The sequence below is a fragment of the Conger conger genome, chromosome 13 (assembly GCF_963514075.1).
Source record: "Conger conger chromosome 13, fConCon1.1, whole genome shotgun sequence".
Lineage (NCBI taxonomy): Eukaryota > Metazoa > Chordata > Actinopteri > Anguilliformes > Congridae > Conger > Conger conger.
Window position 1 is genome coordinate 17,881,580 of NC_083772.1, and position 15,740 is coordinate 17,897,319.

Here is a 15,740-nt window from a genome sequence, read left to right on the forward strand (position 1 = left end):
TGGATGAAATCTGTATTTCAAAATACCTTTATTACATTAATACAGTAATAAACCGTGCTGCAGCAACAAAAAAAACAAAACAATCTTTTTCAAGACATTTCTTTTCAAATCTGTCAGTAATTACAGGAACATTATTGTTGTCTAAAGGGCTAAAGCCCAAGGTCTTGATTACAGAATTTGACTTTTTGGACTGGACTAAAGCAGCTGTGTGGTCCAGCACTCTGATCGGAGTCGCAGAGTCTGTCGATGGCAAAGCGAGGGAACAAGCCTCAGCTGTGCTGGGCCACGCCCGGTCTCAGGGGCCTCACAGGGGCCTCACAGGGGCCTCACAGGGGCCTCACAGGGGCCTCACAGGTGCTGCCTCTTGTGTTTGAGGATCTCTGTGGAGGTGAGGGTGAGGTCCTTGTCGCAGACATCACAGTGGTACACACGGGTCAGGGAGGAGGACGCCTTGGAGCTAGCAACCTTCTCTTCCGGCTCTAAAGGCGGGGAAAATAAAACACCGCTATCAGTGTGACTGAGACAATCAATGACACAGCTACAACCCTATGGGCCTGAGTATCCTGGGATCAGTATCACAAAGCAGGATTACTGAGTTAGCTGGATAACTGCACTGAGAAAATCCACAAAGCAGGATTACTGAGTTAGCTGGATAACTGCACTGGGTAAAACCCACAAAGCAGGATTACTGAGTTAGTTGGATAACTGCACTGAGCAAATCCACAAAGCAGGATTACTGAGTTAGCTGGATAACTGCATTGATTAAAACTCACAAAGCAGGATTACTGAGTTAGCTGGATAACTGCACTGGGTAAAACCCACAAAGCAGGATTACTGAGTTAGCTGGATAACTGCACTGGGTAAAACCCACAAAGCAGGATTACTGAGTTAGTTGGATAACTGCACTGAGCAAATCCACAAAGCAGGATTACTGAGTTAGCTGGATAACTGCACTGAGTAAAACCCACAAAGCAGGATTACTGAGTTAATTACTGAATAAATGCACTGGGCAAAACACAGAACCCTCCCAAATCTGGAACATGGACCAAAGTAAAAAGAGCTGTTTCAGGTTTTACTCAGAGCAGGTAAACCCCCTGGTCTCCACGCTCTCCCAAACTCACCCTCCGTGGGCTGCAGTTCCCCGGCCGGCCTGCAGGTGGCCTCATGGTGCATGCGCTCCAGGGGCGTGAGGGGCATGTAGAGGTCACAGTGCGGGCAGCTCCAAAACGTGCGCAGACACTCGCTGTACAGATCCTTAGAGTCCTGCAGCACACACACACACACACACACACACACACACACACATATTCAAACGCACACAGGCACACAGACACACACAGAAAACACCAGAATCAACATTTCAAAACACTTTAACCCTTTAGGAAAGAATACAGTCCCTGCAGATAACAAATGAAACATTTTTTTAGTGAAAACGTGTATTTTCAGAAAGGCATTTTGAGTAACATGCTGAGGCAGGTGCAGACAGGCACTCACACTCAGACAGTTGTAGGTGAAGAAGCTGGTGACCCGCAGGCCTCCTTTCACAGGGTGGGGCTTGGCCTCCAGCCCGGGGAACAGGGGGTTCAGGGCGGGGGGGCCCGGGAGCCCCTGGACCTGCTGGGGCCCGATGTACAGGTTCTGGGACTCCAGAGCGCCGAGTCGCCGCAGGCTGTAACTGACCTGCACAGACACAGACACAGACATGAACACAGACATAGTCACAGACACAGACACAGACACAGACATGAACACAGACACAGACACAGACACAGACACAGACACAGATACAGATACAGATACAGATACAGATACAGTCACAGACAAAACACAGGCACAGTCACAGACACAGAAACAGATACAGACAGACACAGACACAGATCTTATTCTCGTTTCATATTTCATTTCATAGATTTAAAACTTGGATACACATTTACATTACACGTTACACGTTTTGTTTATATTATGTAGTATTTTAGAGGCATTTACCGTACAATATCAGCTTGATTAAAATAGTGGCAATAAAGATGCCAATTTCAGTCAATTCAGGAAATTAATTTTAATTCAGTCAATTTGGGAAATGAACTGAAATCCATTTAAATTCAAGAAATGAACTGAAATTCATTTAAATTCAGGAAATTAACTATAAAAATAAAGTGTGTCAATGTGTGTATATGTCGTGTGTGTGCGTGTGTCTATGTGTCTGTGTGCACGCGTGCGTGTGTGTGTATGTGTGTGTTTGTGTGTGTGTGTCTGTGTGTGTTTGTGTGTGTGTCTGTGCAAGTTTATGCTTGCGTATGTGTGTGTACCTCGGTGTAGAGCAGGAAGCGGACCAGCCCCTCACTCAGCTTGCCCAGCTCCTTGTGGGACAGGCCAGGTGTGGAGGGGTCGAGGCTGGGGGTGCTGTTGCGTAGCTGAGCCTGAAGGAGGCGCTCCCAGTCCCCGCGCAGCGTCAGGGCAGAGGCGATGGAGCGCAGCGCTGCCTCTGCGTCACTGAGGGTGAGCTCCAGCCAGCCGTCCACCACCACCCGCGTGCAGTCTGCGTTAGAGTCCACCGAGCTGGCCACCAACAGCAGGGCCTGGAGGGTCCCCCAAACACACACCCCAAATATCACATCTCAAATATCACACTTCAAATATCACACCTCAAATATCACACACCCCAAATATAACACACCCCAAATGTCACACACCCCAAATATCACACACCAAATATCACACCCCAAATATCACACACCCCAAATATCACACCCCAAATATCACACACCCCAAATATCACACACCCCAAATATCACACACCCCAAATATCACACCCCAAAACACACACCCAGAATATCACACACCCCAAATATCACACCCCAAATTTCACACACCCCAAAACACACACCCAGAATATCACACACCCCAAATATCACACACCCCAAATGTCACACCTCAAATATCACACACCCCAAAACACACACCTCAAATATCACACACCCCAAATATCACACACCCCAAATATCACACCTCAAATATGACACACCCCAAATATCACACCTCAAATATCACACACCCCAAACACATACCCCAAAACACACACCCCAAATATCACACACCCTGAAACACACCTCAAATATCACCTCAAATGTCACACACACCCCAAATATCACACACCCCGAAACACACACCCTAAATATCACACACCCCAAAACACCCCCCCAAATATCACACCTCAAATATTATACACCCTAAAACACACACATAAATATCACACACACAAAATATCACACACCCACCACCGACCGCGTGCAGTCTGTGTTAAGAGTCCACCGAGCTGTGGTAGGTAGCATGCTTGGTTGAGTGGTCTCGGCGCACTGACCTGTAGAGCAGGCACTCGCACACAGTTGGAGACGTACGGCTTGTTGGTCTCCAGCAGAGTGACGAAGGCCAGCAGCTGGTGTTTAGCGCTCTCTGCCTTCTCTGAGCCTGCAGAGGAGAGCATAGACACGTGCATTACATCACACAACATGTGCATAACATCACACAACACGAAAATAACATCACACAACACGTGCTTTACATCACACAACACGTGCTTTACATCACTAAACGTGTGCATTACATCACATAACACTAAATGACATTACAAATCACAACACTACATTTTATTACATTAAATATCAAATCACATTAATTTCGTTGACACTCCTATCAAGACTAACTTACAACGTATGTATTTACATCACCTGTCACGACTGTGACCACGGCCCATAGATCATGAAGCAATGCAGTGTCTGTGGGGGTGTGGTTATCACCAGCAGCCCACCCTATTGGTTTACAGTACTAATGGAGGGTGTGGATTGGTTGTGTAATTCGGGGGCGTACCCATCTCTCGGGGGTCCGGCTCGGGGACGTGCAGCACCTCGGGGTCGCTGGCGAACACACTGGTGGGGTGGATGACCACACCCTGCTTATTACGCGTGTGGAAGATCTGCAACACACACGCAGAGCTGTCAGTCATGTGACCGGCCCACGCAGGCTCACACACGCATTCTCACCTGCTCTGAGTCATTGCGCATGGCGTTGGGTTTGTTGGGCAGTGCACACACACACACACACACACACACACACACACACACACACACACACACACACACACCTGCTCTGAGTCCTTGCACATGCCGTTGGGTTTGTTGGGCAGTGCGCACACACACACACACACACACACACACACGCACACACACACGCACAAACACACACACACACACACGCATACACACACGCACACACACGCACAAACACACGCACACACACACACCTGCTCAGAGTCCTTGCGCGTGGCGTTGTGTTCGTCGGGCAGTGCCAGCTGAGGGTAGAGCCCGCGGCACAGCACCAGCTTCAGCAGGGCCTGTTGCCGTGACGACAGGTCCTGACTGGCGCCCGCTGCTTCCTGCAGCTCCGCCACGCTGTGCCGCAGCTTAAACTTCACTTCCTGTGCAAATCCACCAATCACATCAGAGCACAACAGCACAACCCTACAGGCTATTCAGCTCAATTATGATCACTGTTTACTTCTAAACTCCAGCTTACTCAGTAATCAGTTTTGTGGGTTTTACCCAGTGCAGTTATCCAGCTAACTCAGTAATCCTGCTTTGTGGGTTTCACTCAGTGCAGTTATCCTGCTAGCCCAGTAATTCTGTTTTATGGGTTTTACTCAGTTATGGGTTTTACTCAGTTATCCAGCTGACGAAGGAATCCTCACCTGTATGTCCACGCTCTGCCCCGCGCCGTCCTTGCCCCGCCTCCCTCTCCCCGGTTCCTCCCCCTCGGACCCGGACGAGGCCCCGCCCTCCTCGCCCTCCCCCAGCCTCAGGACCTTCCGGCGCGTTCCCTCCTGCAGGTCGTGGTCCCGCTTCAGCTGGTGCAGTTTCTGCCGCTCGCTGAAGCGCTGCCTGCGCTGCTCCCTGTCCCACCTGGAGGGGGCGCTGTCCGGGGCCTCCAGGAGCCCGTGGCTCTTCAGCAGCTCCTGCACCGCACAGGACGGGGTCCGGTTACACACGCGAAACCTGCCACCCCTCACAACCAGACCAAGTACACCACCATGATCCACTGCCCACTGTTTAGCTCCCTGTCCTACTTTGTAGTCTAATCTAGTTGCAGTTGTATTTGTATTTGCATTTGTCTTGGTACTGTAGTAAGTCATAATTCCTTACTGACTTGGCCTATTTGCCATGTGTACTGGAAATCATGGCTGTGCAGCTTTGTGAATTGTGGCTTATCCAACCTCCTCTGTTTGTTCTAATGACCTTGGTATACACTTTAGTATGTCGCTTTGGATAAAAGCATCTGCTAAATAAAATATAATGCAATGTAATGTATAGACTTTGGGATTCTGATAAAACTTTATAACTTGTTTTAATGTACCTTAAACTGCCGTCGCAGGTTCACCATCTCGTACAGCCGCTGCTCCTCTATGCCCCGCCTCCGGCACCATTTCCTCGAGCCCCCGCCCCTCTCTGCTTTCACCTGAGAGACACACAACAACTACGAGCCTGTACAAAACCTCCCCATCCCTCTGTCTGTACCGGAGAGAGACACACACAACAACTACGAGCCTGTACAAAACCTCCCCATCCCTCTGTACCTGAGACAGACACACACAACTAAGAGCCTGAACAAAACCTCCCCATCCCTCTGTACCTGAGAGACACACAACAACTACGAGCCTGTACAAAACCTCCCCATCCCTCTGTCTGTACCTGAGAGAGACACACAACTACGAGCCTGTACAAAACCTCCCCATCCCTCTGTACCTGAGACAGACACACACAACTAAGAGCCTGAACAAAACCTCCCCATCCCTCTGTACCTGAGAGAGACACACAACTACGAGCCTGCACAAAACCTCCCCATCCCTCTGTCTGTACCTGAGAGAGACACACAACTACGAGCCTGTACAAAACCTCCCCATCCCTCTGTCTGTACCTGAGAGAGACACACAACTACGAGCCTGTACAAAACCTCCCCATCCCTCTGTCTGTACCTGAGACACACAACAACTACGAGCCTGCACAAAACCTCCCCATCCCTCTGTCTGTACCTGAGACAGACACACACAACAACTACGAGCCTGAACCAAACCTCCCCATCCCTCTGTACCTGAGACAGACACACACAACAACTACGAGCCTGAACCAAACCTCCCCATCCCTCTTTACCTGAGACAGACACACACTACAACTAAGAGCCAGAACAAAACTTCCCCATCCCTCCGTGAGAGACACACTGGTCGGACAAACACAAACACTGCTACACTTAATGCCTGAACAAGTTAATTAATCCATCCAAAACCAGCCTAATCACACAACAAATACAGCATTGGTCAAATATGCCATATGCCAGCTGGTACCTGCGCTCACTCACCTGTACCCAGGTGTTAAAGGTGTTGAGCAGGGTGGTACCTGCGCTCACTCACCTGTACCCAGGTGTTAAAGGTGTTGAGCAGGGTGAAGGGGTCTCCCTGGTTACTGAACAGGGGCTGTCTGGCGGTGGCACAGTCCGGGTTGTGTTGAGCGCTCCGCAGGTATGGTGACTGAACACTGAGGGCAGCAGCCAGTGTCAGGACTGGCTCCACCAGGCTGAACACGGAGCCTAACACCAGCATCTTCCCTGAACACAGAATATTACTGGTGCTGAACACAATTATTATAAAACCACAGAAAAAGCTATAACGTTTTATTTTCATTATCGTTAGACTCAGAGGGATCTTCTTTGAACATGCAGTCCATTTACACACCTAGATGAGAGTGCCATATGGAAAGTTCACAGTTTACATTAAGGACCCTGCTTGAGGGTACAATGGCAGTGTCCCCAGGAGTTAAACCTGGAACCTCTGACATATAAGTCCAGTTCCCCAACTGCCATAATACAACGTCTCCAGTCCTCCAACTGCCATAATACAATGTCTCCAGTTCTCCAACTGCCATAATACATGACATTACATTACATTACATTAATGCCATTTGGCAGACACTCCTATCCAGAGTGACGTACAACAAAGTGCAATGTGCATACCCATAACCAGGGATAAGTGCGCTGAAAGACCCAAGAGGGAAGTAAAAAATTATCCTCTGATTGGTGGAGCTGCACCATGTGACACAGTGAAAAGGGCAGGCCTTACCGATGACCACGTCCACAGGCAGCTGTGCCAGCAGCCTCCCGATGCAGGTGAGCTCCCCGTGGCCGTCTAGCGCCCCCTGCTCCCTCAGGTAGGTCAGAGCAGTCTGGATACTAGCGGGAGGGGGCGGGTCGATGAAGACGAAGGAGCGGGGGTCCCCCAGTCCCATGCTCTTCATCTACACACAGAGTGTCACACATCAGCAAAGGTGAATTCACACAGTAACTATGACATCAGTGTGTGACATCAGCACAGGTGAATTCACACAGTAAATGTGACATCAATGCTGGTGAATTCACACAGAATATGTATGACATCAACACTGATGAATTCACACTGTGTGTGACATTAAGTAGGGAATTCACAGCAATGTGTTTATTCCACCCATCTCAGACAGCTGATTTCACTAATTAGTTAAGCCTCCAGGATTTTCCACCTCTGACTCTGACTGGCTACAAGCATCTTCAACTATGAAGTGATGCAGAAACACACACAGATAACTGACAGCAGGGTGTGGTGTGAGCGGCCCCCTGACCTGGAGCACCAGCGAGTCCAGGGCCACCCGGTGTATTTCGGGGACGGGGTAGGGGGCGAAGGCCTCGTAATCGGACTCGGCGTACAGGCGGTAGCAGACCCCCGGCCCAGTCCGACCCGCCCGGCCCTTGCGCTGCTCTGAGCTGGCCCGGCTGATCCAGAACTCCTGCAGCCGCTGCATCTTCGCCTTCGGATCGAAGCTCATCTCCTTCACCTTACCTGTAAACACCTCCATTTTACCACCGCTTTTACACTCAGGTCACTAAGTGGAGCTTACATAGGTAAGCCATAATTGCCAAGCAGCACAATGTAGCATTTTGAATGACCATAACATTTTTTCGAAAAAATAAAAAATCAGTATTATGAAAAAAAGCCAATATCTCTACAACGTCAAATCCAATGAGGCTAATGTTTTGCAAGTTCTCCATTGAATATATAAGAAACATTTATACAAAGTTTGAGAAACATCTGGTTGATTTTTCACAGAATGACCCTGGGTATCCTCACCTGAGTCCACCACAAATCGCACGCCATCGATGGTGACAGAGGTCTCTGCGATGTTAGTGGAGATGATGCACTTCCTCACCCCCGGGGGCGACATGTCGAAAACCTGGGGGGGTGACATCACATTACTGTGGTGACAAAGCAGTGACCTCACCACTGCCAATGCTTCTCACCCAAAATTCACCTCACTGAGGTCCAGTAAGTGCAGCCACTCAAAAAACAGACCTTGTCGGCCAGATATCTCTTTACCTATTTTAGGCCTTTAGTAACATCCCTGCAGATTATTGACCTTGTTAAAATGAATATGAGTTCAGAATATTTTAAATATTTAAACAGTGTGGGTGTCATTATGTAGTTGCTTCTAAGAAAACAACACCCGGTTTGTCCCTCCACCACAGAACAACGGTTAAAGCTGGGAAAATTGAGCTGCAGGCGGAAGGTTCCGTTGGAGGTTGCTATGTATGGTATGACACACTAGCGGAGGCGGAGCTTTCCGCCGCTTTCTCACTGAAACACATCTCACATCCGGCTTGCTGTCGACTGCACACTGCTGACATGTGAACGCAGCATACAGGTCAGTCTCACTAGAGTACACTGTACTCAGGAGTGGAAAAGGCCTGTGTACAGGTTAGGGGTGGGGTTTGGGGGAGGGGGGTACCTTGTCCTGCTGGGCCAGGGACAGTGTGCTGTGCAGGGGCAGGACGATCCAGCGGGAGGTGTGGGTGGCGTAGGTCTGGCAGGCCTCCAGGATGGTGGAGATCTCGGCCACGCCGCTCAGGAACAGCAGCAGGTCGCCCCGCTCCTCGGGGGGGTAGCGCTGGTCGATGCCCTGGAGGACCCGCAGGTACGGCCGGGGGTCCAGCTTCTCCGAGCGGGACACCTGCTCCTCCTGCGGGATGGGCTGGTAGATCACCTGCAGGGGGCGCAGTCGAGTCATGGCCAGACTGCTCAGACAACTCATTCATTCAACTTTAATAATTACACTGAAAGTATTAACATAGGTATATTTCAGAGTACTATATTCACATGGGATTCCACCCCTTTCCATATGGCAATCTCAACTTATACCTTTTCAACCAATCAAAATGCCTCCATTAAAACCTGACTAAATTTTCTCTAATTTCTCAATTTTATCAACCAAAGCTGAAACCCCTTGGGATTTTGGTGGAGCCACTTCATATTGGCCTTGGGACTGAACGGGTTCATGATCTGAACTTGAAGCACAAGTTCAGACCATTGGGCCCCCCCCTCCTCAGTGCACCTGCTTGCCCCCCTGCCTGTAACCATTTTATTACATCAAATAGTTGAGTAAAATATGTAATTGCTTTGGATTCAAATTTTTCTCTGCTTTACTGAGTTTCTCTGGTGTACTGGAACCTATGAAATGCTCAAAATGTGCAAAAAAAGTGTGTACATATATATGTACAGTACTGTGGAAAAGTCTTAGGCACCTGTATAACCTTCTGTACAGAGAAGATTCTTAAAAAAATTATTCAGTGAAAGGTCCCAAATAAATGTACTATACATTTTACATTACATTTTAGTAATTTGGCAGAATAGTTAAAAACTGAATCAAATCAATATTTTTTTGAATCAGTTCTATATCTCACTTCTCTGAGATATAGAACTGCAGGACAGCATTGAGGTTGTTCCAAGCATGTTGGAGAAATTGCCACAGTTCTTCTACAGACTTTGGTTGGCTCCTTGCTTCTCATCTCAGACAACATTGATCAAGTTTTTATGTAAAAAGTAGTCAATTTTATTTTTTGGGAGAGGGGAGGGTTCAGATATTACTGCTTGTATAGATTAATTGTGTCTCCTCTCCTCTCGTCTCCTCTCCTTTCTTAGTCCTGCATTATGTATAATTTATTGAGCTTGTGCTGTACAACTGGATGGGGTACTATTTTCAAATGAAATGTTATACAAAAAATACATTTTAAAAAGCACTTGAATCCACGGGTGTGCGCGCACCTGAATGGGGAAGAGGCGCCCGGGGACCTGCAGCACGGGGGCGCTGTGGAAGTAGCTGGAGAAGAGCTTGATGTTGATGGTGGCGGACATGAGCACCAGGCGCAGGTCGGGCCGCAGGAGCAGCAGCGTGCGCAGCACGCCCAGCAGGAAGTCGCAGTGCAGGTGGCGCTCGTGAACCTCGTCCACGATCAGCACCTGGTACCGGCCCAGCGCCGCGTCCTGCTGGATCTGCCGCAGCAGCAGCCCCTCGGTCAGGAACAGCAGCTTGGTCGCCGGCGTGCGCGTCGTCTCGAAGCGGATCTGGTAGCCCACCTGTAACCGCGGCAACGCCCTCCGCCAATCTCAATCTGCTCTTTTTAACCCTTTCACAGTCCCAAGAGTGCTGCATTGCACTCTCGACCCTATACCTTTCCAACCAATCAAAATGACTGCTATACCATTGTTTTGAGCCTACTACATTTTCTCAACCAAAGTCAAAACCAAATTTGCCAAAATTAGGACTTGACAAAATTTTACATTTTTTTTGCTAATGACCAGCAATCTGCCATAAGCAGTGATTGCGTATCTCTCTGCAGAACTGGGTTCAAATAGTATTTGTTTTGGATTCAAATGCTTACCGTATTGAAATATCGGTCCTTGATTGATCTAGTCTGGTGCATTTCAGCCTGCAAGGAGGAGCAGGTGGGTGGAGCTTATAGTTTTGGGATAATTTCATTCCAATACACCAGGCAAGCTTAGTAAAATACAAAACAAGTACTTTTTGAACCCAGATCTGTCTCTGTAGGTACATTTATGGGCTACTTCCAATCTTCCAGTGGTGCAATCAGATTCAATGCCGTTGATTCATAATTTTGTTTCAGATAGGCTTGTGTGAGAATTGGAGGGTTAGATCATATAGAACGGCGTTACTGAATGCTGTTCAAGGGGAAACACTGTGAATGTTTGTTTTTTCCCTCCATCAATAGACGTAAAAAGTCGAATTGACGTCTCTTAACTATACAGGGCTTGTGACTATGGTTAGAACAAAAACCAGCATAATACAGTGGGTCCCTGATACAGAAGTATCCTCGTACCTTAGATCCGTACTGGTTGAGACTCTCAAAGCTGACCCTCTTGGCCAGCGATATGCAGGCGATACGACGGGGCTGCGTGCAGGCGATGTGGCTGAACCCGGAGGCCAGGAGGTACTGGGGCACCTGGGTGGACTTTCCGCAGCCCGTGTCCCCCGCTACCACCACCACGGGGTGAGTCCTCACCAGCTCCACGATGCGGTCTCTGTACTGGAATATCGGCAGGCTTTTCTGTTCCCGGCGAAGTTTTGCCAGCTTGCCGAAGCTCTGCCTTTGGCAAAAGTCTAAGAAGTGAAGCAAAGTCAGGCGACAGGTGGCTATCTCCTCCTTTCCCGGACCAGATGAGGTCTGTCGCCGTCGCTCTGACCCACCGAGGCGCTCCTCAACATCCCTGGTGCACACGGACACATTGATCCGGTAGCGGGCGTCATATTCCTTGGGCAAACCCAGGTCCAGGTCTGCCTTCTTCCTAGATTTGCTCCCCTGGCTCTCGTCCTTTGCGTCGTCGCTGCCTTTTGACAATGACATGTCCCTTTTCTCCTTGAACCTTTGGAAGCGCTCAAAGAAAGTCCAAAATTCCTTGTGCTCCGTGCTACCCGCCTGAATGTAATCTTGTGGGCGGAAGAACACCTCGTCCAGCTGGGCACGGCACCTCGGGCTGTCCCAATCCCAGGACCGGCTGTCCCTCCTCCGATCGGACTCCATCGTGAGCCGCTGTTTCAATTATCTAAATCAGATATTGACTGGTTGCTGCTGGCATTCGTGGTGCTCAACTACACTCTATGACATATTTTAGATACCATCAAAAGGTTCGGACTAGCTAATGAAACCCATAAAAGCAAGCTGTTTATAAAACTAACTTCCGATCGCATAGCCTAGCTGTTACTGTTATGGGCAACAGAATGTAGTCTACGTTAGTTCTTAATTATGTAAACAGCGTTCATGTCAATAGCGTTATAATATGAAAGCATGTCGTGCAATTATTTGTTTCAGTTTTCGTACCTCTATTTACCATGAAGTCTAGATCACCGGTAGCTAGTAACCACAGAACTGCAAAAGAACAGTTCAGTGCTAGTAACCCATTTTCTTTGAATGAATCGACGGAACGAAAACAAGCACGAACCATTTCCGGTCCGTCTATAAACTTGGGACGAGTCAAAGTGGAAGAAGCAGAGCGAGATGAAACGTCCTGGTACTTGTCTTTATTACGGTACGGACCATTGAACTGTAATATGACATATATTACAATGTTTTTGTTATTATACAATTCAATGGTCTATCTCACTTGGCTGTTATTATTGACGCTCTGTGGTTATTATGCAGCTCAATGGCAGATATCTCCAATATTCATTCCACCCAAGTATTCGTTTTTGTGAATACTCAAGGGGGCGACAGAGTTCATTAGAATTGAGTGATTTCCATGGCATTGTTAGTTTTGGACACTAAGTCCGTAGTCGTATATATTTTGCCGTTATACATACATATCTTTAAACAGCATTTATATATTTCACCATGGTTGACATAGTTAGACATAAAATAATGTAATTCACACAATATGTTATGCCACAGAACTGCTGCTCGCTGGATGATCTTTGTTCATCGCACCATTCTCTGTAGTGCATAAAAATCGCAGGAAGGCAGCGATTTCTGAGATACTGGAACCACCACATCAAGCACCAGTCCGGTAATTTGAGACATTTCAATTTCTGAGTCTGCCCTCACCACCAGTCTTACCTGAAATTACCTGAATTCTCCCTACGGAGTTGCAGCTAGGTGATTTGCTATTTGGAGGGGCTGGCTGTTTGTTATGAGCAGGACCATATAATAGTGGCCAGTGAGCGTATAATTATGCAGTAGATAATGCCACATGAATTTGCAAATGGAGACAAAATATTCAAACATAGTATGTAATGTCATTAGGCTACTTTGCCTATGTAGTTACAATACTAAGAGGAGCTACGCTCATTAATGAACACATGTAAAATTAATCATGACAATCAAAAGCGTGGGCTTCCGGAGGACAAGTTCGCTAGCATCTTCAAGCAAGTTCAGGCAAGAACTGACAGTCTCAAGCCAGGCAAAATCTGATGCGTCAGTGGAAAATGTAATTAATGTAAGATTATCGTCAGATGTCATGTGAATGCGACAGTCGAAGATGAAATCGATAGCAAATACAAAATAAGTGAAAAATGCTCGGACCCCCTGGCTATGGAGTCGACCGGTGACTAGTTACAATAGCCTAACCCGACAGTCCAGCTTCTTGAACATTACTCAATAGTTAGCTAGTTAGGCTTGAGCTAACTTTAGCAATTGCGTGCTCAAAAATAGCTAGGTGAATATTAAATGTCCTTGACATTTCCTCGGGAATGCCAAAAGGCCGACAGCACCAAGCCAGCAAGCTAAAGCTACCCGGTTTGCTAATTACAACTAGCAAGCTAGTAAGTCCAGGATGGACATACATGTTTAACTTAGCTAAAATTCTAAAGTTAGCTAGCAACTGCAAACGTGTGTTGTAAAATCAGTTCACAAAATTTAATTAAAACGGAGTCGCCGATCGCGCTTAAACATTGCACTGTTCAGAACACCGTGAGTCTACGTGAGGTGAGTCTGTGGCGGTAACGTCTTTGTAACTAGTAGTGTGGGCATTCTGCCGCCATCTTGTGGGGGGCATAGCCATTTATAAATAACTTGCTTCATTTCTGCTGGGGTCAATCTTTGAGTTAAACAATGGGCATACAATGGGAATAATTAGCGTTTAATTACTTGTTCGCCCATGACGCAGCTTCTAAACCGTCAGTTTTTATTTTCCTTGTTACTGGAGTGTTGACTGCGTTTACTGCGTATCATGGTTAGGCTGTCTCTCTAGTGCAAGGTATATAAAGTGTATATTTTAGCAGATTAAATGCATTGGATTATCTCAAGTACACCGCCCCCCCGCGGTTGTATTTTCCATATATAAATTAGGAGGTGTGCTGTACCCAGTTTTGGTTTCTCGTCTTTAGGTCAAATGTGACAGGATTTACTTACTGGTGCAATTTTTCTTGATTTAACCAAGGCCTTTACATTGTTGATCATTATTTACTTCTTGACAAACTTTACTCCATTGGTGTATCTCAGAATTCTTTACTTTGGTTTAACTCTTCATATCAGACGCCTGTGCGTCAGTCTCAATGGAAGTCGATCTGATTATTCTGGTGCACTCCTTTTGTCCATTTTCATTAATGACCTTCCTAAAACCTGTTTTGATTGTCAAGTACATTTATATGCCGATGATACTGTAATTTATGCATCTAGTGCCAACAGATTTGAAATCGAGAGCTCCCTACAACATGAGTTTTTCTCTGTAACAAACTAGTGCTGAACAAAAATAAGTCATGTAGTATGCGGTTTGGTGACTCTCCAGACCTGACTACAGTAAATCCTCAAATTGTGTCCGGGATTCTATTTGAAGCCGGGCCTCGGATAATAGCCGGGGGCGTGGCCCATTCGGACTAATAAAGGCCGGCCCCCAAATACAAGCCGGGGTAATATTGCCTACCAGTAGGGCTATCAGTCCATGAGCACTAGAAGACATTGTTTCGGTTTAACTCAATGAAATAAAAGAGCTCTTCTTAATATTTTATATTGTTGGTTCGTTTAATACTGTTGCCAATGAAAAGTCGTTGTCCTACACCATGGGTCTCCAACACCTTGCTCTCAAGCTACCAGTCGCTTGCCGCCCCCTTCTAAGTAGCTTGCCAAAGGCTGAGGCAGTGTACATTTAAACACAATTGTTGCCGCGAGGCATTCCAGCCTACGAATTTAATAAAAAGTAAATCAGGCAAAATTAAAAATTTACTCAATTTAGGCAACTTGGCTACGAAATAAGGTTTCCATGTATTTACAGCACAGCGCACGTTCAATGAATGAATGAAAGCGGCTGCCTTGGCTCGCAATAAACAGACGGGTGGAAATCCCGACACTCTTTCAACTACATAAAACTTAACAGTGAACCATCAAATACCACCCAGATTTCAGTGCCCATCAGTCCCAACATTTAGCAATAGAATCAAACAGTCCAAAAGTAAATTAAATCCCAAACCAAAGCGAAAATCTTTTGATAGCCTATCGGTATGCTGCTCCAAACGAAACGCATGTCTCACAATAAAACGCACTTAAGGAAAAAAAGATCCTTAACTTGCTGTTATCTACGCTAATTTGTTATTGTTCATGAAGGCGTGTCTGGCAAATTGTTATTTTATGGATTCTGGACCTGCATGTGATTTATTGTGTTTGAGAATATTTGCAATAAACTAAGTCTGTTAAGACTGACACTATGACTTACCAAACGGTGTTTCTTGATTAGCCTACACTAATTGATTTCTGAACGGTTACAGGAACTGTTGAACAGTGTTGGCCCACTTTAAGTGTAGCCTTTTACTTTATTTCTAAGAATAAAATTCTACACCAGAAGCCTAATAAGAAATAAAGGCCTGCTTTGAATACAAGCCTGCCCCAAATAAAGG

At 46.9% G+C, this 15,740-nt stretch overlaps 1 protein-coding gene across 1 annotated transcript; it reads right to left on the reverse strand.

Annotated features, from left to right (window-relative positions):
* Window positions 1-70: 70 nt before the first annotated feature.
* dhx34 (DEAH (Asp-Glu-Ala-His) box polypeptide 34) lies at window positions 71-12,327 on the reverse strand. The gene is made up of 16 exons (XM_061217192.1): window positions 11,239-12,327; window positions 10,166-10,477; window positions 8,853-9,107; window positions 8,198-8,300; window positions 7,692-7,909; window positions 7,160-7,334; window positions 6,455-6,648; window positions 5,404-5,505; window positions 4,742-5,005; window positions 4,298-4,471; window positions 3,865-3,970; window positions 3,359-3,465; window positions 2,307-2,576; window positions 1,495-1,680; window positions 1,122-1,263; window positions 71-479 (listed from the first exon to the last, which is right to left on the reverse strand). The coding sequence occupies exons 1-16, from the start codon at window positions 11,938-11,940 to the stop codon at window positions 349-351; spliced, it is 3,441 nt and encodes a 1,146-aa protein (XP_061073176.1). The 5' UTR covers window positions 11,941-12,327; the 3' UTR covers window positions 71-348.
* Window positions 12,328-15,740: the final 3,413 nt, after the last annotated feature.

What these genes read in the sequence shown, in the direction of transcription:
- dhx34 (XM_061217192.1), bottom strand. Translation starts at nt 11,940, where the DNA reads ATGGAGTCCGATCGGAGGAGGGACAGCCGGTCCTGGGATTGGGACAGC. An exon ending in GGCGCCTCTTCCCCATTCAG is followed by an intron (nt 9,108 to 10,165) that starts GTGCGCGCACAC and finishes CGCCCCCTGCAG; the next exon opens with GTGATCTACCAGCCCATCCC. An exon ending in TCACCTACAACTGTCTGAGT is followed by an intron (nt 1,264 to 1,494) that starts GTGAGTGCCTGT and finishes TGTGTGCTGCAG; the next exon opens with GACTCTAAGGATCTGTACAG.